Source organism: Triticum urartu, chromosome 3A (genome assembly GCF_056163025.1).
Source record: "Triticum urartu cultivar PI428250 chromosome 3A, HENAU_Tu73, whole genome shotgun sequence".
Classification (NCBI taxonomy): domain Eukaryota; kingdom Viridiplantae; phylum Streptophyta; class Magnoliopsida; order Poales; family Poaceae; genus Triticum; species Triticum urartu.
In genome coordinates, this window is record NC_141875.1 from 518,821,086 (window position 1) to 518,841,755 (window position 20,670).

Sequence of the window (20,670 nt, forward strand, 5' to 3'; positions counted from 1 at the left end):
ACTTTATGCAACAAAACAGAGTACCCAAAAAATACCACATTCCCCTGCAACACTAAACACAGATTTTGTGTTCTACCATGGAAAAATAAAGACAAATAAAGGAGAGAGGAGCCTTTATTGACCACAAAAATCATTCTCTCATACAATGGAAGATGCATTGCAAAAAAGGTTCATTTTTCAGTCTACAAGAATGTTATACTGCATGAAGTAAACAAGTTATCAATCTGTACATACAAAAAGTTATTATCCACTTTAGCTAAGTACTAACATTGGATAAAGAAAAGTGCTGCCTTTTAATGGAGATGCTCATGTTGTACTGTAAATTGTCCTGTTTAGTGTTCTTCCCAATCACCCATGCGATTCTTGCCTTCAAACACCTATGTAAAGAGTAAAACAAAACAATGAGTTTCAAAAAAAGTGAACACGTGTAAATGTGTACTAACGTGCAAACGTAAAAACAAATCAAGCAGGAGTAGATAAATGGATGCTAGTAGAGGAGATAATGCAGAGGATGGAGGAGGGGGGTAGAATGCATGAAGAAGGCGATGCAGCGCGCACAACAAGCAGCAATTCAGCATACCCAAACATCATGGGGACAGGTAAAATTACCAACATTACTATTTACATATCATCATGGAATGAAAAACCCAGTCTTATACTTTACTATTGAAGTGGGTTTGAAATTTACCAGCATTGGTGCACATATATTATTTATCATGTAATATTCCACTAAATCTACCAGGCCAAATTGTAGGTGCTCGGGCAATCAGCGCAAACAACAGCTTGCCCAGTGGTGGAACAAGTGCACATAGTGCTGGAACAAATGCAAGCACAGGAGCTGGGAGCCTTGGAGAGCAGACAATAAGCGAACCAGCAACTCCAGAATCTGTTGGGATCGATGCTGATATGGAAGGCAGCAACATGGAGGCATATTCCACACCTAAGCCACCTTTACAAGGGACAAAATTTGACACCCTGGAGAGCGCACGTGACCACTACAGCACCTACGCGCGCAGGACTGGCTTTGCAATTAGGCAGCAATTCAAGAAAGAGAGGGTTGATGGAACTATAGGCAGGGTGCTACTAGTTTGTACAAAATATGGCAAACGACGCAAGGACAGGGATGAGCTGCAAGATGTGGAAAACCCAGCCAGCATTGTCAAGAAGAGGAAAAAAAAGAAAGTTGTTAGGACTGAATGTGAAGCGCACATGTACCTATCCCACGATGATGCATGGTGGAATGTTGACCGTTTCAAGGACACCCACAATCACCCCCTGATCAAAAAGCCTTCCCTAACAAAATTCTTATCATCACATCAGTACATTCCGAAGGAGGAGCAGGACTTCTTGAGGGTTCTGCACGGATGCAACATTGAGACTGCGAGGCAGATGCGGCTGATGTCATGGTTCTACGGGAGCGCTAAAGACGTACCCTACACGACACAAGACATTATCAACAAGCTAAGTTCCGCTTAGAGCACCGCCACAAGGACGTTGGGAGCACAATTGCATACTTCCAAGAGATGAGGGCCAAAGATTCATATTTCTACTAAAGAATCAAACTCGATGATGAGGACAGGGTTGAGAACTTGTTCTGGATAGATGGCGCATCACGCAGGGCATATGCAAAGTATAATGAATGTTTGTCGTTTGACACGACATACATGACAAACATGTACAAGATGCCGTGTGCACCATTCATTGGAATTAATAACCATGGTCAATCCATCCAGTTTGGGTGTGGCTTTGTTCGAAACGAACTAAAGGAAAACTTTGTGTGAACACATTCCTCCATGCAATGGGTGGTGTTGCCCCTAAAAACATCATCACAGACCAGGACTTTGCAATGAGGAGTGCGATCGACGAGGTCTTCTTGAACATAATACACAGTAATTGCCGCTGGCATATAATGAAGAAGGCGCAAGAGAAACTTGGAAAACTTATGGCTGATGATAAACCACTAAACAGAGCGTTCAAAGACTATGTCGAAAACAGCTTGACTGGTACGTACCTAATCTGTTGACCCATTTTAATTACCATGCAGCAAACTTGAGAAGCCATATGAATATATGTGATGCACAAGTTACCATGTGTGGGTCTACACAAGTTACCATGATCTTGTTGGCTATATTACCAGGGGCAGTTACATATGTTGATACCAACTTGTGGTTTAGAAAAGTTACCAGATCTGGAAAAACTGTTCAATAAAGTTACCATCTAACAACTAAGAAAAGTTACCAGCATACTTGTACTTTAATTACCAATGATTGTGTATGATGTTGTAATTGTCTCATGTTTTGTGTATCACAGAGGAAGAGTTTGAAAACAAATGGTGGGCAATGATGGATGAATATGGCCAGATCGAAAACGAACATTTTCAATGGCTGTGGGAAAATAGGAAATGTTGGGCCCCAGTGTACTACATGAAGCATTTCTTTCCATTCTTGCAGACAACTTCAAGGAGCGAGGGATTCAATGCCGTGCTCAAGAAGTACGTGAACCCCAACAACTCATTGATTGAATTCGCAACTCAATACAATGCAATCCAGGAGAAAGTAATGGTGGCTGTGGCGAAAGAGCAAGTGGACACAATTTACAAAGAGGCAGACATGTATTCGTTGAACCCAATCGAGTTACAGATGCGAGGGATATACACACAAAATCTGTTCTCCAAGTTCCAGGTAGAGATGAAGCTAAAGACTGCTTACGGATGCGACACTTTGCAAGATGGAACCTTCAAGATGTGGTCGCTCCGAGGCATACTACCAAAGTATGGGGATAGGGACTACCATGTGCAGGCGAACAAGGATGAGGGGGTATACTCATGCACTTGTTGCAAGTTTGATCGCGATGGGCTATTATGCGCACACATACTACGAGTAATGGAACAGATTGGAGTCTACGAGATACCAAGGAGGTATATCCTGGATAGGTGGACATGGGATCCAGAAGAGGATCTTGTTCAGCCTGATTACCAACAGCCAACAATTAAGAAGGGTATGACAGAGGAAGGAAAAAATATCATGAGATATACATCTATTCTGAATGATTTCAAGGAACAAGCAAAAGACGCTTGCACTACTGATGAAGGGATGGCATTGGCAAGGAAACATGTTAATGCTTTCAGAGACGACATGGATGCACTAAAAAAGAGGCAGCTAAAGAAAGCAAGAAAGGAAAAAGATGAGGGAAAAGAAGCACAAATATTTTCTTCACCAGGGACTAGTGCCGTTGAAGGTGTCCCAGTAGCGCATCAAGGAAGCATTCCTATCACGCATGTGTCTGGCAATATTTTCCAGTTCCAGGGCTCACATGCCGAGGGATCCCAATCATCAAACACAAGAGTGATACTAGACCCACCAAAGTCTACTACGAAAGGGCGTCCGAGAGAGAAAAGATTCAAGCACCCATTTGACATTGCAAAGCCAAAAAAAGAGAGGAAGTATAGAGTTTGCGGGTCGACAGGTCATGATAAACGCAAATGTACCTCACCCATCCTGCACTGAGAAATCCAAGTTAGATGGGCATTGAAATGCAAGTTAGAGATTTTACTTATCAATTTAACCCATTTATTGTGTAAAACGGTGTCGAGACACCATGTAATGAAAAGTTATCAGCACTGAAACATGTAAGTTATCGTCCAGACTGTAATGGGGATTTTCAGAAATGAGAATGAGATTAGTTATCGTTCTTTGTTTGTGAGCAAAATGTTATGACGCAATGAAAAAGAAAGTTATCAACACCTGTTATAGTATGTTATCAGCATTGACTATCATAATTATCAGCAAAAAATGTATCAAAAAGATAGTAATCAGCCCAGAAAAAATGTATAAAACTATCATCGTTCTTAAACATAAAACTTATATTGGTGCAAATTTCTCACATCAATTACTCCTTATTGAACAAGTGATAGCGCCATTGCGTGCATTTGTTAAGAGGATGGTCCAGCCACATGCTTGTCAATATCTTCCTCAGCGCCAGGATCTGCTCCTTAGTTATTGTCGGGATATTTTTACCATCCCAGAACTCCAAGATCTTGAACGCGAAGAAACCGCAATCAGTGCTGTAAGGAAAAAAAATAAAAATGTGTTAAAAAGCAAAATAAGATACGCAAAAAGGTGAACGAACTTTTAAAATGCTACACTACTAAGTTACCGGGTATTTAGTTGAAAAAAATGATGGGGTACTAGCCAAAAAAACTAACCCATTGTCCTGTTTGAACACATCGATGTACACCAGATCATAGTCTTGGATCTGCTTACTCGAGTCCTTGTACGCAATCAACCAGGCTTTTTTAATGCCATTCATAAGCTTCGTCGCATGTGTGATGAGCGAAGGGCTATCTTGTGGACGAAGAGAATCAAGAACTTCAAATCGTTTTGCCTTGAGATTAAGGCACAAGACATACCAATGCCCGTCCTTTGGTAGACGTCCCAAATTTTGCAGTGTTGGAAACAGTAGCTGTTAAAAAAATGTGAACACATGAACACAAGAAGTTATGAAGTTATCAATCCATTTACAGTTAAAAAGGCAAAGTTATCAGGACACTGACAACATATGTTACCAGTAGGCATACATGAAAGTTACCACAGAAAGAAAAAATGTGAACACATGAACACAAGAATTTATCAATGCATTTACAATTAAAAAGGCAAAGTTATCAGGACACTGACAACATATGTTACCAGTAGGCATACATGAAAGTTACCACAGAAAAGTAACATAACTAGGTACCAGCTGAAATTCTTTAATGGTACAATGTCTGACAAAACCAAAATAAGAGCCTGGTAAAATTGCCTGTTAGACCAACTAAAAAACAGCTTGTACAATTTAAAAGAAGAAAAGTATGTAGTTTACGTAAAAAATTGTACCTGATTTTGGTGACTAAGTATGTAGTTTGCATCACGACGGAAATGTTTGATTAGGAACTTGCTCGTCATATCATGTATGAGAAGATATACTGACAGCAACCATGGAAAGATGATCTTCCCTGAGGGTACAGAATCAGAAAGAGTTCGGATGTGGAGCTCTGCAATATTATTCGAAACTGGACCACCTTCTATCACACTATTAGCGAGCTCCTCCAATGTGACCCACCGCCCATCGATGTCAATAACCCTAATACTGAAAAGCAAACAAAGAAAAAAAATAGTATATAAGCAAATATTTTGCTGGTGAGGGGTTAAAATACTAGAGAAAAGGATAACAGTAAATGTCATTACTATTTTATCTTGGAGTCAACTGAATCAGTGGTGTGCTTGATAACTTCTGCGTAAATAACCTCTTTGAGTGCAGATGCTGTGAGGCCACAATATGGAGGCAGAAGGAACTGCGATGGGTGGCTTACCCTAACTTTCCGAATGTACGATTTAGGAGTCACACTGGCTGAATGATTACCATAGGGAGGTTGAATAACTGGTGTAGCGAATTCAGGGCTGGTGGGGTGGTCTAGAAGAAAAGTGAAGGGAGTTATCAGAGTTGGGAATGATGGAAAGAAATATTATGGGGAAACAAAAAAGAAAAGAAGTTATCAGAGTTTAGAACAGTAAATTATCAACATGAAGATAATGATGTTATCAAGGTTGGCAGTAGGAAAAAGTTTGTTAAATAAAATCTTCCTATCAGTACCTTTTACAAAACCGTAATTTGCTTTTGCTCTAACAGTGGCACGTTCGACTTCTTCAACCCACATAATTACATCATCCTCTTCAACATCCGCATCATAAACTCGAAATCGACGCTCTTCAAAAAGTTGCGATCAGGTCAGTTTGTGAACTGACAAAAGGAATGTCAAATATGTGGAAAAACAGCTAAAGAAAAAAGTGATAGATAGTATAGAATGATGATATAATTACTGTAGAGAGAAAAAGGGAAGAAAATGAGGGGGGTCAGGATAGTTAAAGGGGCAGCATAAATGTATTAGAATGGTTTGTCTGTGCATGCAGGGAAAGGAAGGGGAGGGGTGTATTTACATCATCAATAAAGGAAACAAAAGGGTTGGAGTTATCAGCATGGTGATAGCAGAAGTTATCAGGGTATGATCACAAATGTTACCATTTAAGTAACTAGTTAGCAAAAAAATGAAAACATGTAGGTATCTAGTTAGAACAAAAAATACTAGCACAACATTCGCAAAAAGTTATCATGGTGAAAGTTACCATACGATAAAATGGTAAGCTGGAAAACAAGGTACAAAAATCTTTCATGTAGAGCGATGTATTTATCAGTTAAAAGTAGAGCGCTACAATTATCAGTCAGATGTTAGCATGGTGATAGCAGAAGTTACCACGCAAAGGGTTGAAGTTATCAGCATGGTGATAGCAGAAGTTATCAGGGTATGATCACAAATGTTACCATTTAATTAACTAGTTAGCAAATAATTATCAATCGGATGTTAGTAAAAGTTACCAGGAAAAATGAACAATAATAATCACGTATAATACATCCACACACCAGACAACATAAAAAATAAAGGAGCGCAAATGTGAAACGAAAACACATAGTTCATTACATAGCACACACGCAAAAGCATAAGTCATTACATGTGAGAGGGGGGGAGGTTGTCCATACATAGGATAAAAAGAGCATAAATATACACACAAGGATCAAACTAAAAGCATAAAAAAAGGTCTTCGAAAAGCAGACATCCATCCCATCACTCTTTTGTGATAAAGCGAAGACACGTATATGCCTTCACTTACCAAGGTCAGCAGGCTCAGAGCCTGAAAACGGATTGGAGTCAATAGGATTATCTTCTGCATTCTTTAAATCTCGTGGTGCTGCCGCCATATGATCAATTGGGGGTGCTGCTGCTCGGTCTTGGGGAGCATTGTTAACCGTTGGGGCCACTGCTGGTGCTTGAGTTGTCGAAACAACCGCTGGGGGCGGTGTTGGTACTGCAGCTGGGACTGCGGTCGTCGTAATAATATCTGGTCCGGGCGGTGTGGGGCCAAAATCTAGGCCAAGAGAGTAAGATGGTGGGGTGAAATCCCAGTAGGCCCTATCAGCAACAACATCTTCTACATCTGCATTAATGCTGAATTCTTGGGTGGCGACTTGGTCATCCCCAGGTTGAGCTTCAACAAACACTGCATCTTCAGTTTCAACTGGTTCTGCCACATTGGATTGGGAAGATTCAACTTGAGCTTGAACAACACATGGTATTTTGACAGAAGCTTGGTTATCTTCAGCTGCAACAGCGGTCATTGGAGGAGCAATTCCTTGAACTTGATCGGCAGAAGTTTCAGCTACGGCAGCGCTCGTTGAAGGAGCAATTCCTTGAGGTTGATCAACAGAAGTTTCAGCTACAACATCGCTCATTGGAGGAGCAATTCCTTTAGGTTGATCAGTAGAAGTTTCAGCTTCAGTGCCAATAACAACATTGGCAATTTCTTCTACCACTTGAGTAATAGTGGCTGCTGCCGCGAGCTCATCCACAGCTCCAAAACCAGCATCTGGTGAATTCCTCGCAGGGGCATTATCTTGCACAACAGCTATTGGAGAACTGACCATGGGGGAGTCTTTAAAATCATCTTTCGCGTCCTTGGGAGCAAAACGAGGAGAAGACCTAGTTGCAACTGCAACTTTAGAAGACTTCGTAACCTTCCTCACAGTAATCTTGGTCTTCTTGCTGCACACAAAGAAAAATAAACATGGACATCACCAGCTTATAAAAACATTAGTTACCAGCTTATATTAACATTAGTTATCAGATTATATTTGCATACAACAGCTAAAAATAACATTAGTTACCAGCTTATATTGACAGAAGTTAACAGCTAAAAAATAACTTTAGTTACCAGCTTGTATTCAAATTATTTGACAGCTTATGGCCAACTTGGTTATCCACATAATGCAAGAAATCAACATCGTCGGGAATCATTAATGAATATGGTAACTATGAAGATAACAAAGTTACCAACAAAATTATCATGCTAAAAAACAATAAATATTGTAAGAGCTTTGACTATAAAAACTACCAGTCATTCCCGTACAGATTATGATGCCACGCATAAAAGAGTTAAATTACCAGTATATATTCACCTAATTTACAAATGAAAAATAAACAAATAGAGAAAATCATTTAGATATCATATAGCAAGGAAAAATAACATTCATAATCACCTGCGTGACGTGTCAGACAAGTCAACATCTGCCGAAGAACGCGTAGGATTACTAGGTATCTCCTCAGACGTGACACCCACACTGCTAGACCGCGTTTGCTGAAGGTCAGCAACACTAATAGATGGAGCATTCGAACCCCTGACAAGTTATTATTTGAAAAAGGATATAGTGCACGTGAGAAAAATGTTACCATAGACAAATAACACATGCTTACCAGCATATAACTACTAAAATTATCATGCAAACAAAGTTAAACTACATATTGTTCAAATAAAAAACTGAAGTTATTATCGTGAAAATAGCTACTGAAAGTTATCAGCCTTACCATGATATAATTACTATCGTTTCTAGAAAAAACACAAGCTTGATAAGGAATAGAAACTATCCAGACATATTTACTTCTAATTATCAGAAGCTAGGTGCTAGGAAAAGTGATAACACAAAAGAGTAACAACAAGTAAGTATGTACACAAAGAAAAATAAACATGGACATCACCGGCTTATAAAAACATTAGTTACCAGCTTATATTAACATTAGTTATCAGATTATATTTGCACACAACAGCTAAAATATAATATTAGTTACCAGCTTATATTGACAGAAGTTACCAGCTAAGAAATGCAATATAACAGATGAAAATAAAAAGAAATCAACTAGCAGATGATAAGAAACTCACTTGCGAGGATGTTGCTTCTTCCGCGTGGGATTGGCAATTACTGAGTTAGTGCCCTTATCAGGGCCTATAATGCCAAGCTCATTGACGACTATTGCCTTGATAGAATGATGTGTATCATCCAACGACGGCTGGTCAGAAACAGTTGTACCAGTGGCCATGGGCGGAGAAGGTAGGCGTAATTTCTTGCGACGCCTAGAATATTGCTTTTCCAAGTTACGGACAAGAGAAGAACCGCACCTCTTCACAGAAGCATCAACAACAGCCTCGTTTTGAGTATCCGTCATATCTGGCTGGTTATGCAATCCATCAGTAGATACATTCCCGGAACGTGCAGTAAGCATAATCTGAGACTCGAGAGGCTGATCGGTTCCTGCAGTAGCAGTTGTATCAATTTCGGCTGACCTTATCGACACATTGGCAGTTGCAAACATGGTTGCACCCAAATCTGCATTCGATGCGCCACTACCTGAAGCATCATGGGCATTCGGTCCAGCACTACCCCCACTACCTAAAGCCTCATGGGCGTTCGGTCCACCTGAAGAACCATGGTAATGAACGTGAAAATCTAGATCTTTGTCAGAGTGACCATCACCGCCACCATCACTATCCTCATGATCAAAATCTGAACCTTCGACAGCTTGCTTGCCGGTATCTTTTACTTCACACGAGCGGGATGCAGGACGGGTGCTTGCAGTCTTCCCGGCAGCAGAAGATAAACCCTTTAGTTGGCTCTCTAACACACGGAACATCCATGAGCTGTCTTCATCATCCAAGGACATGAACTCATTAACAAGACCACCTAGGAGGCCAACCATGCCAGATGAAAAGTGACCCACAATAGCAGAAGCTTTAGCAAGTTTCTGATAGAAAATCACGAATGAAAAAACAAATAATCAGGTTGTGAGAGACATTAAGTACCATGCAAAAACAACTAAAAATACCACACAAAGATAAGTTCAAATGAAGTTATTCCAAAGTGAGAATCTAAAAAATAAAAAAAGTTACCATCCTAAAAACAATACAAGTTATCAGGTCTTTATAGCAATATTACCAGGAAAAGGAAAACAAAAATACCCAAACGCACTAAAAAGATTAAAAATACCCGTTCAGAACAGTTTTGCGGTGCATGAACACGCATGAATTTATCTAGACCTTGTAAACCACCAAACAAGCAATAGTCTTGACCATATTGGGGCTTAAGCTGAAAAAAATATGATAAAAAACAAATTAAGTTATTGATAAAAAAAGATGGCAATACATAGAAGGTAAGAAAAATGACGAATGGGAAATTACCGGTAATTTCCCATAAGAAAGCTTGTCCCTCTGGACATCCATCCGGAGAACTTTCGATGCCAACTCATTCGTCCACACGTTAATTGCGAAAGGACCATTAGGCAAGATGATACCAAGGCCAGTTAAGTCAATAGCATCTATATACAGAAGCTGGAAAAACAGAAAAGGTCGTTACAATCTAGCTGTTTGGCGGAATAAGACGTACAATCCAAATATCATGGGAACAAAAAAGAATAGGGGGACTAACATTGTAGAATAGGAGGCAACCCGTCATAGGCTTTCCTTTTGAAAGGGCTTTGTGAAGCTGATCCACAATAAATTTGCACCAGTTGGGGTTTTTACATTGCCAATATTTTGCTGCGAAAAAAAAGAAAGCACATGAAACATAGAGGAATGTATGCACACAAGTTAGCAGGGGACATAAGTAGATACTTATAACACTGTTAAAGCATTGAATCACCAAGTACATAAGCACACAATTACCACATTATTGAGAAGTAAGTCAAAATTACCATATTGCAAGGTATAAATAAATTATCAGGTGCATTACTAAATAATTACCATACTTTCAGAAAAAGTTATCAGGCGCATTACTACGTAATTACCACACCATCAGAAAAAAGTTATCACGTGGATCACTATGTAATTACTACACCTTCATAAAAAGTTATCCGGTGCATTACTATATAATTACTACACCTTCATATAAAGTTATCAGGTGCATTACTACATAAATACCATACTTCAGATCACAGAAAAATCAAAGGGACAGAAGTTACCACGCTCCAAAAATCAGGGAAAGTTATCAAAGTGCATATGTGCATAATCATCAGACTAAGAAGCAAAAAATTACCAGGTAGAAAAACAGCAAAAGAAAAGCGATAAAAAGCATGAACTAGAAAGATAGCCAAATGTTCTTACCAACACAGGATACCATCTGGTGTTGATCTTGTTCGAAGTCGTCGGCGCCATCACGGTGCTGGCAGCAAGCACAAGCCACAAGCGCTTGAAATTGTCGTCATGACGGTCAGTGCTCAAGATAAGGTTTAATACATCCATAGTTTTAGGAGCATGTCCAAGATCACCAAAAAGATCTCCCGCAAGCTCAAGCTGTGCATCTGTAGGAACCTTGAAATCCACCGCAATATCACCTCTGGGCACACCCATTATACGATGCACAGACTCTTCACTGACCGGTAACCTTCCGTGACCGGGTACAACAACCTCACAGGAATCAGGGTCGTATAGACCAGCAAGCCATTGAGAAAGCCGATTGAACATATTATCACACTTGATATTCTGCAGACTAGTGAAATCCATGTCATCGATCGCGGCCATTCTCTCATCTGACATATCCTTACAGGCAGTCACAAGAGCACTAGGAGAAGCCCTGTTCCGATCTGCGGGAGGCTTATGCTTCTTTAAGGGGTTCACCTCCTCAAAGTCATCATCTAATTTGCGCTTCCTTGGCATCTTGACCTGACACACAAGAATAACAAAGAGAAAAGGTGAGCATAAAGGATGCATTGCTGTTGAATTAATAGTCACACACCTGTTCTTATGATACATTGGTAACTTGTGAACATACAACAAGATAACTCATCCACAACAGAGAAGGACGAAAATAAAAAAAAGGACATGTCTGCTTCTACTAGATATTGAATACCTGATTTTTTTTGCTTATGATACACCGATAAAATGTATGTATCAGGCAAGATAACTTATGCAAAATAGGGATGGCAACAACTTACACACAAACACATATATTGGACATCACATCACTAAGTATTAAAAAAATCAGTGACATGATAAAATTTACAGGGGATTCCTGATAAATTATTCACACCACTAATGGTAATATTCACAATTAAAGTTCAGGTAAGTTAAAATGATGGCACATCCATCAGTTAGAAACACAAAAATGCATCATGAAAAGAGACACCACTGATAGTGCTAGAACAAACAATCCATCATGACAACCTAAACACAAAACGAGATGAACTGCATATAAAACACACAAACAGTATGGGAGTATCACCAGCAACCTAATTATACATGTGGTAATTCAATTCCTTCACTGCAACCATAAGAGCATGATAAAACTGAGCCCAACATAGATACAGAGTGAGGAGAGTCGTTGTAAAATCCCCGCACCAAACCCTACCGGCGACCAAAATAACGGCAGAAATCATCATAGGATAACGTCGTCGAATCATGAATGGAGACATAATGGTTATGCATCTAGAGAAAACCCTAGAAATCAGAATCGAGCCGTGTAGCAGGGGGGTTCAGTTCAAAAACTTACGGCAACTACCCATGAAATTGAAAATGGCAAATTAAGCACTAAAACGATGTGCATGCGAAACAGAGGCTAACAAATAGTAAATGCACCACGAATTGAACGTATTGGGCGCATTCCTCGTATGTTCTAACCTGCGACCAATCTGACGAACATCCCACCACTAACGGCGTCGAGAAACAGAGCACGAACTAGTGGGGCAGATGCGAGGGGGATTGAGCGATACTCACCGGTGGAACAGAAAACTGCCGCCGAGAATCGGCCGGAGAAGGCGCCACCGCTCGCCGTCGACGGAGAGAGAGCGGGGGCGGAGCGGCCGAGAAACATAGAGCGGAGCAGCGCGCGGTTACCAAATGAATCAAGGGAGTGGGGGAGGGAGGGAGGAGTTAAGTCCGCATCGGGGGGAGACGGTTCGAGCGAGCGGATGTGCAGCGGTGGCCCACACAGCAGCGAGAGAAAAAAAGAAACGGCTCGCTGGAACGAGTAACGCGCGTTGGATTCAAAATTGACGGCATCCAGGTGGTGTGAGGTTTTTGTAATCTGTCACAGGTGTGCCAAATACATTTTTCAATAAAGTAAAATGCTTTTTCTACCACCGTAATTTCGTCCTTCTCATCCGTCCAATTTTTCATACATCGGGCGTCCGGTTTCGTCCATCATCAACTTGGCACATGGCATAGATTTCAATTTCTGTTATGGGCTGGTCAAAAATTTGTTCTTTATGCATGTAATTATTAGTCTCACCATACTCCTATAAATCAAATTCTACCAATTCATATACATTAATTCATATACATTCGCTGGTGGCGGGAATCAAATAAGCCAAAGACACCAACCAACCAAGATGAGATATATGCGCAGCTCGGGAGGAGAGCGACACCAAGAACATGCAAGAAAGAAAACAGAAAGAGAGAGCCACCATAACCAGCGTGGGGAAGATGGATAAAGATGGATGAGCACGAGACCGACAGAGAGGTGCCCGGAGGCGAGGCGAGCTCCAAGGCAGCAGGGGGTGCTGCCAGTCGTTCCATGGCGACGCCCTTCCGTGGAAAAAAACAAAGATTGAAGAGAGAGAAGAAACCAATAAAGCAGTTTTTTACGCTAGCTTTGCACCTAACGTGTATAGCTCCTAGGACGAGGATATGAGCTATATAAAGTTCTAAAACCACAAACACTTCCCCTTCGGTACACATCTTTTTTTAAAATTAAAATGGTTAGGATTAAAACTTGCCTCTTCGATTACAAGGGCATGATGGTAAAATTAAAAACTAAACAATTTATTTTGTAAATCACTTCATCAAACAATAATCGCACACGTGCGCTCACCGAAGATGGAGCGCATAGGCGATCGCCGGCAACTGCAGCGAGTGGCAGCAGCCAGCATCGGGATGGACATGCGAACGAACGCGAAGGGAGTGGCACACAACAGCACATGGCTCGGCATGGCTGGACAACGACATTGGTGCTCGTAGTGCGTAGTAGGGTGTCGGCGATTTGCGGACATTACGCAGCCGAGGTGGGGCAATGGGGGCTCGATCAAAGACAACGCGTGTGCTTGGGAGTCTGATGTGCTAGCACGGCGGCACGTGTGGTTGCATGGCGATGACCGGCGCTAGCAGTGAGCTTGGCAGCGGCGATGCAAGGTGCAATAGACACAGTGACATAGCTCAACATGTACAACACCTATCATTCACTTATTGTAGCCGATGCAAGCCCATAGAAAATTATGATGAGGGTGTATGGATGGATGTGGAGTCGTACCTTTCCTCTCTTTTATACGTTTTGAGGGGGAGTCGTACCTTTCCTCTCTTTCTCCATCTCTTTCTTTGGACCAATGCGCATCGAAGTGACAATGTATGGCCGCGTGAATGACATTGATTGGCACTGGATCTGCACATGTGCAGTAGAGCGGTGGCTTGTATTGAGCAGGCCGGCGACACCATGGCCCCATCTATTTTCCTCCTCGGCTCCTTATACTTTATCATCGAGCCGACGTGGATTTATTGTTTTTATATGAAGTATGGTTGCCCTTCATACGACATCTTCACATGACACAGGGTCCATCGATTACATATTTCGCCACCTTAGATTAATTATATACGTCTCACTTCCCTCTCTAAGAATCCCACTTTACTCTCAACCCGTTAGCTTCTCACACTAGTAAAGGCGCACGTGCAATGCACGTTAATATTTAGGCAGTATATTAATTGCACTAGGATATTAGATATGCTATTATTTATGTGTTAATTCTGTGATTAGTGTAATATTTGGTATGATATTAATTGCACGTTAAACACGTTGAACACTCGTCATTGAAGCAGTCTAGGTCGTTAGATTAATTTAGTTTGATGGCCGAGATCAGTTGGATCTATCCCTTTGAATCTTTTTTATATTGGTATAGATGATGGATGACGTGTTAAGTTTTTTCCATCTAGTGCAAAGCAGAGGCATATTTACTAGTAGTATGTATGGTGGGTCGCCAGACTAATTTTATACACTTGTATAGGTTAATCATATACGTCTCGCGCTTCCCTCCTTAAGAATCCAACTTTACTTAACCCGCTAGCTTCTGATATGCTGGATGTCGTGTTAAGTTTTTTTTTCTTCGAATGCAATGCACAGGTATATTTACTAGTAGTATGTATGGTGGGTCGCCAGACGAATTGTACACACTGTATGTTCCAGGAGTAGCGTGCAATAAAGGCCAGCATGCACAGGCCGCCCGATTGAGCCCGCGGCCCATTTCCACCCGCTGAACACCCTCTCTCCCTCTTCATGGGCTCAGCGCACTTACTTTTTTCGCTCTTTTAATTTTTTAAGAAACTCATGCGAGCTGTGGGACTCAAACTCCCTCCGTGTAGTTTCCTTCAAGCGGGCCTAACCAACTAGTCCAACTTACTAGCTATGCCCACTTCCCTTGTTTTTCGCTTTTGTATTGAAAATATAACGATAAACAAGTAGCACAATATCAGTATGTTTTTATTTTGTTTTTTGTTTGGCGGCTTTTCTTCAGGTTTTTTTGGTTTTCCCTTTCCTTATTTTTTCTTTTACTAATTCGCAATTTTTTGTCATTTTCTTTTTCTTTTTATTTCTTTTTTACTTTTTATTTTATTTTCATAATTTGCAAACTTCTTTGTGAAATTTTTCTAATTTTCATGAAAATTTTCAAATTCGTGAATTATCTCAAATCCATGAACTTATTTTAAATTCATGAATTTTTTAACGATGACCTCTTTTTGAATGGGTGAACTTTTCTTCCAAATTCATCAACTTTTTCGAAATTTTGTGAACTTTTTAAAAATTTCGTAAACTTTTTTCACCGGAATGTTTTTTTTCAAGTTTGTGAATTTATTAGCCGTGAACTTTTTTTAATGCGTGAAATTTTAGCTTGTGGTTTTTTTTAAATAAGTGCTTTTATAAATTTTTTTATATTTTTTCAAATTTCCTGAAATTTTTCATATTGTTGAACTTTTTCAAATTTCGTGACCATTTTCAAATTTTTATGAATTGTTTTTCCAAATCTGCGAACTTTTTTTAGATTTGGGACTTTTTTTTCCAAATTCATGAATTTTTTAGTCATGCACTTTTTTCAAATGCATGAACATTTAGCTCATGAACTTTTTTATATTTTATGAACCTTTTTCAAGTTTTGTGAAAATTTTCCAGTTTTTATGAACTTTTATTAAACCAGCGCACATGTTTCAAATTTGTGAATTTTTTTGTCGGAACTTTTTTTTGACATCCTTTAAATGGCCTCAATTTTTTCGACATTTGTAAAATGACCCCTAATTTATTTCATGGCCTTGTATGACTAATTCAAGGCGCAATGTCCACTTATTTGAGTTTTTGACAAGTTGTACTTTTTCTGGAGTTTTCTTGGTGAATAAATATCGATAAATGGCCAGGCATGACGCGTGCATATGGTATTAGAATTCATTCAAACCAGACATGGATGCCTACTATGGGCATGCCCACCTTGTGCGAAAAGTTTTGGTCAATTCATGCATGTCCAAAAATGGCCCATGTTCAACGAAGGGTGAGAATGTTTTTTTTACATCCGTCAAAGTGCCCAATTTTTTGTATTGCCTTGTATGACCAATTCAAGGCACCATGCCAAGTTTGTTTGTTTCTCAATAAATTTTGCATTTTCAGGTGTTTTCTTAGTAAAAAAAGGCCGATAAATGGCAGGTTGCATACGGTGCCAGATATCGTTGAAATCTGATATGGATGCCTACCATGGGCATGCCACCTGCTTGCAAAGTTAGGGTCATTTGAAAGATGTCCAAGAATAGATCATGTTGAACGGAGGGTGTTCGGGTAGGTTAGAACGCTCCTCCTTAGAGCATGTTGTTTCTCGACATCCATGAAATGATCCCAATTTTTTTCCATAGCTTTGTATGACCAATTCAAGGCACCTTGCCAAGTTGTTTTGGTATTCGACAAGTTTTGCATTTTATGGAGTTTTCCCGATGAAAAATGGCCGATAAATACACGGGTGTGTTGCAACGTGCAAATGGTGTCGAAATTCGTTCAAGCATGGCATGGATGCCTACCATGGGCATGCTCACCTGCTTGCAGAAGTTGGGGTCATTTAAAAATATCCAAAATAGATCACGTTCAACGGAGGGTGTTCGAGTAGATGCCAGAAGGGTTCGTTTGAAAGCACATTATTTTTCGGCATCATTTAAGTGATCCATTTTTTCCCACTCGCTTCTATGACCAATTCAAAGCATCATGCCAAGTTGTTTGGTTTCTCGACAAGTTTTGTATTTTTTGGAATTATCTTGATGAAAAAGGGTCGATAAATGGCTGGACGTGTCACAACATGCAAACAGGGTCGGAAGTCATTCAAACCTGGCATGGATGCCTCATATATACGTGTTAGGCTGCTGCAAAAAGTTGGGTCATTTATCCATAGCAAAAAAAACCACCAGTTGAGAGGAGTGTGCAAGACTAGGCTAGACGGGTGCATCCATGAGCTTGTAGTTTTTTATAATTTGAATTCTTCCGTTATTTGAAATTTCCATCATTATCGATCAACATGAATGTTTTCTTTTATCCTAACCATCTCTTGAAATTTCTGGACAATTTTGAAATTTCAATTTGTATATGAAAATTTTACAAACTTGAACATTTTTTTCAAAAATTGTTTAGAAATTCCCAACAATTCATGGAAAATTTGAACACAAATTGCAAACCACGTACCTTTTTAAAAATTTATCAAATTTAAAAAACATTAAAGATTTCTTAAATTTGTGAAGAATTTTTGTTAAAACGAAAACCTTTTTTGAAGTTCCACAACATTTTAAAAAATTGTATGTAATATATGGAAACAAGAACATTTTTTAGTTTTCTGAATAATAAAGTTCAATAAGTAGAAAACTGAATTTTATCAAAATATGAGACGAAGAACGAAAAAAACACTTAGGCGTTGGCCCAACTAGGCGACGGTATCACTCCCATTGAGTGCCTGTTGGGCCGTACTTAGCGTTCCTTTTTTATTTCTTTTCATTTCTCATTTCTCTTTTTTCATGTTTTTTTTCACTTTTCTCACCTTCTTTCTTTTTTCTTTTTGTTTCATTTTCTCTGTTTTATTTTTTATTTCCTTTTTCAATTATTTTTTACAACAATTGTTCATAAACTTTTAAAGAAAATTGCGCCTTTTCAAATAAGTTCAATATTTCAAAAAAATGTTGTTTAATATATGCTTAGAAATTCCTAAAAAATTTACAATTGTTAAAAATGTTAGCTTGTTTTTCAAAACTTCTCGAAAATTAAAAAATTGAATTTTTTAAAATTGTTGGCTTATTTTGAAAAAATATTCAAAAATTTATAAAAGTTTAGAATTCCAAAATGTAAAATATGTTCACATTTGAAAACTTTGTTCACAAATCCAAAAATATTCAGGAATTTCAAAAAAATTGCCATTTCCAAATATTTTTGGCAAATTTAAAAAATGTTCATAGAATTTATAAAGCATTTTTGTTTTAAAAAAATGTTCATAATGTCAAAAATGTCCGCGTTTTCAATTTTGTTCTTTTTTTTTCTGAAAATGTTTTTTGATTCCCAAAACATGTTCACGTTTCACAAAATTTAAAATGTTATTGTAATTTCAGAAGCAATTCATAAATTATTTTTAAAAATCAGATCCGCCACTAGTTTTTATAAAGTTGCGCAACTCATTAGTCACTTGGACTCTTTGGCTCCACTGGCTTTGAGCTCCTTTTAACAAGCATGAGGTTCGTGGTTTGGTTCCCAGGCACACCTATTTTTGATATTTTATTTGGCACTAATGAGGTCGTTTTGTGCAGTGCACCTAATGGGTCGGCCTAGGCGATGCGTACATGCCACACTCGGTGCATACTACTTTTAAAACGGACCATCATACCCTTTATATGAAGGGGTATGGAGAGATCTCGTCCATTGATGTGTTTAGAGGGATTTATCGAAGTAGAAGTGTTCTACCACAACTCTGCTGATACCGCACTCCTAGGCAGCTTCCAAAGCTTTCGAACAAGCTTCAACATCAGTATGGAGAATGTCATGAGCATGATTCAGTCGGCCAACACTTGAACCAACAACATCACCCTCGGCATCGCGTATAACCGATCCCTAGCTACCAACGTTTGACTCCTTGTTATAGCTACCACCAGTATTGAGCTTAAGGACATTCTGGCTAGGTTTCTGCCAAGTATGTGATTTGACTGTGGTACTCATTTTTTAAGTGTCAAAGAACTCTTCGTACTCCCATGCCGTCCGTCTGGCGGGGCAGTTGGAGAACTGCAGGAAAATATTAGGCGTGATCATACGGAGCAGGCGACGCACGTGCCGGCCGGCTAACCCTTGCCTCAGATCGACTTGTTTGATGATGTAACACCAACTCTAATGCGCAACCCCAAACAGACGCCCGTTTTGTCTGGATTCTGTCTGTTTGGGTCAGGCAAAGGGGTGTTGTCCAGCCACCCCAGACCACACTTGGCTGTTACAACCAATCAGCGAACACATTTTGTCCAGCTGTCATTAAAATTGAAACAAAAACTGAAATATCTCGCGCCCATAGCCATGCCAACGTCCATAGTTCATGCCGGCCAGAGCGCCAGCGGCCGACACACATGCTAGCCTACAAAAAAATCACCCAGGGTTACTAGCCAGCGGCCGACACACTTGCCAGCGCACAAAAAAGACCATAGTTCAGGTCTCGTGGCCCCTTGTTCATGCTGACACACAAGCCGACATACACAATGATGCCGCTTTTGGTTTTAGCTCAATCATCTAGCTCGAGCCTTTTGCTTCTTGTCGAACCAAACCCTTCTCTTCAGGGACATCTTGCTCAAGTCCACCATCATGATCTCCACCTCCTCCACAATGAAAGCTAGTGCCACCTCTTTTGCTTTGGTGTTCGCATTGGTTGCTTCAATCTCGAGCTTCTTCGTTTGGATGGCCTCCTCAATCTTGAGCCTCCTCCTTTTGATGACCTCCTCCATATCGAGCTTCTTCATTTGAAGCTCGATGTAGGCCTTCATTCGCTCCTCTTTTTCTTGGTGCTTCCTCTCGTCCTGTGCTTACTTTTGGGTCATCATGCCTTGCAAAGTTTCTTGCAAGGCAAATGATGCCACATCACGCTTCTCGTCCACCTTCAAGTTGGTATTTCCCTTGGCTGCTTCACTCCTTCATGCTCAACGATGGTTGTGGCCCTCCATTCTTCTTTTGGATGACATATTGCTCTTTAAACTTGGGGCAATATCTTTGATGATCGTCCAACAATGGGTATGGGTGAGGGTGAATGGAATTTCCCCATGTTGGGCCTTGAAGGCTTCCAAATTTTGGAATGCCTACACAATCAAAGTGGAGGCCACAATGTAATAGTTGATGGGGAACGTTGGACAAAAATTAAAACAATTCCTATGAAACACCCAGGATCTAATCCAGGAGATGCATAGCAATGAGAGGAGAGTGTGTCTACGTACCCTTGTACACCGAAAACGGAAGCGTATATAATGTGGTTGATGTAGTCATACTCTTCGCAATCCAATCAAGTTCCAAACTGATCTAGTGCTGAACGGACGACACTTCCGAGTTTAGCACACGTTCGGCTCGGTGGCATCTCCTCCTCCTTGATCCAGCAAGCGAGGGAGAATAGGTAGATGAGATCTGATCCAACAAGAAGACGTGGTGGTGGTGGTGGCAGCAGAACTCCAGCAGGGCTTCGCCAATCGCTACACGGATGAAAAGTGGAGGGAGAGGGCAGCCACCGTGGTTAAGGGATGGGCTGCCCCT

General features: G+C 40.1%; 1 protein-coding gene and 1 pseudogene across 1 annotated transcript; one reads left to right on the forward strand and one right to left on the reverse strand.

Annotated features, from left to right (window-relative positions):
* The first annotated feature begins 1,798 nt into the window (after positions 1-1,798).
* On the forward strand, positions 1,799-3,506 carry LOC147980343 (protein FAR-RED IMPAIRED RESPONSE 1-like). The gene is made up of 2 exons (XM_087515566.1): positions 1,799-2,003; positions 2,311-3,506. Exons 1-2 carry the CDS (start codon positions 1,799-1,801, stop codon positions 3,504-3,506), a joined length of 1,401 nt encoding a protein of 466 aa, XP_087371692.1.
* A 7,337-nt stretch (positions 3,507-10,843) lies between these two features.
* Positions 10,844-19,916, reverse strand: LOC147980344 (uncharacterized; annotated as a pseudogene).
* Between the last annotated feature and the right edge of the window lie 754 nt (positions 19,917-20,670).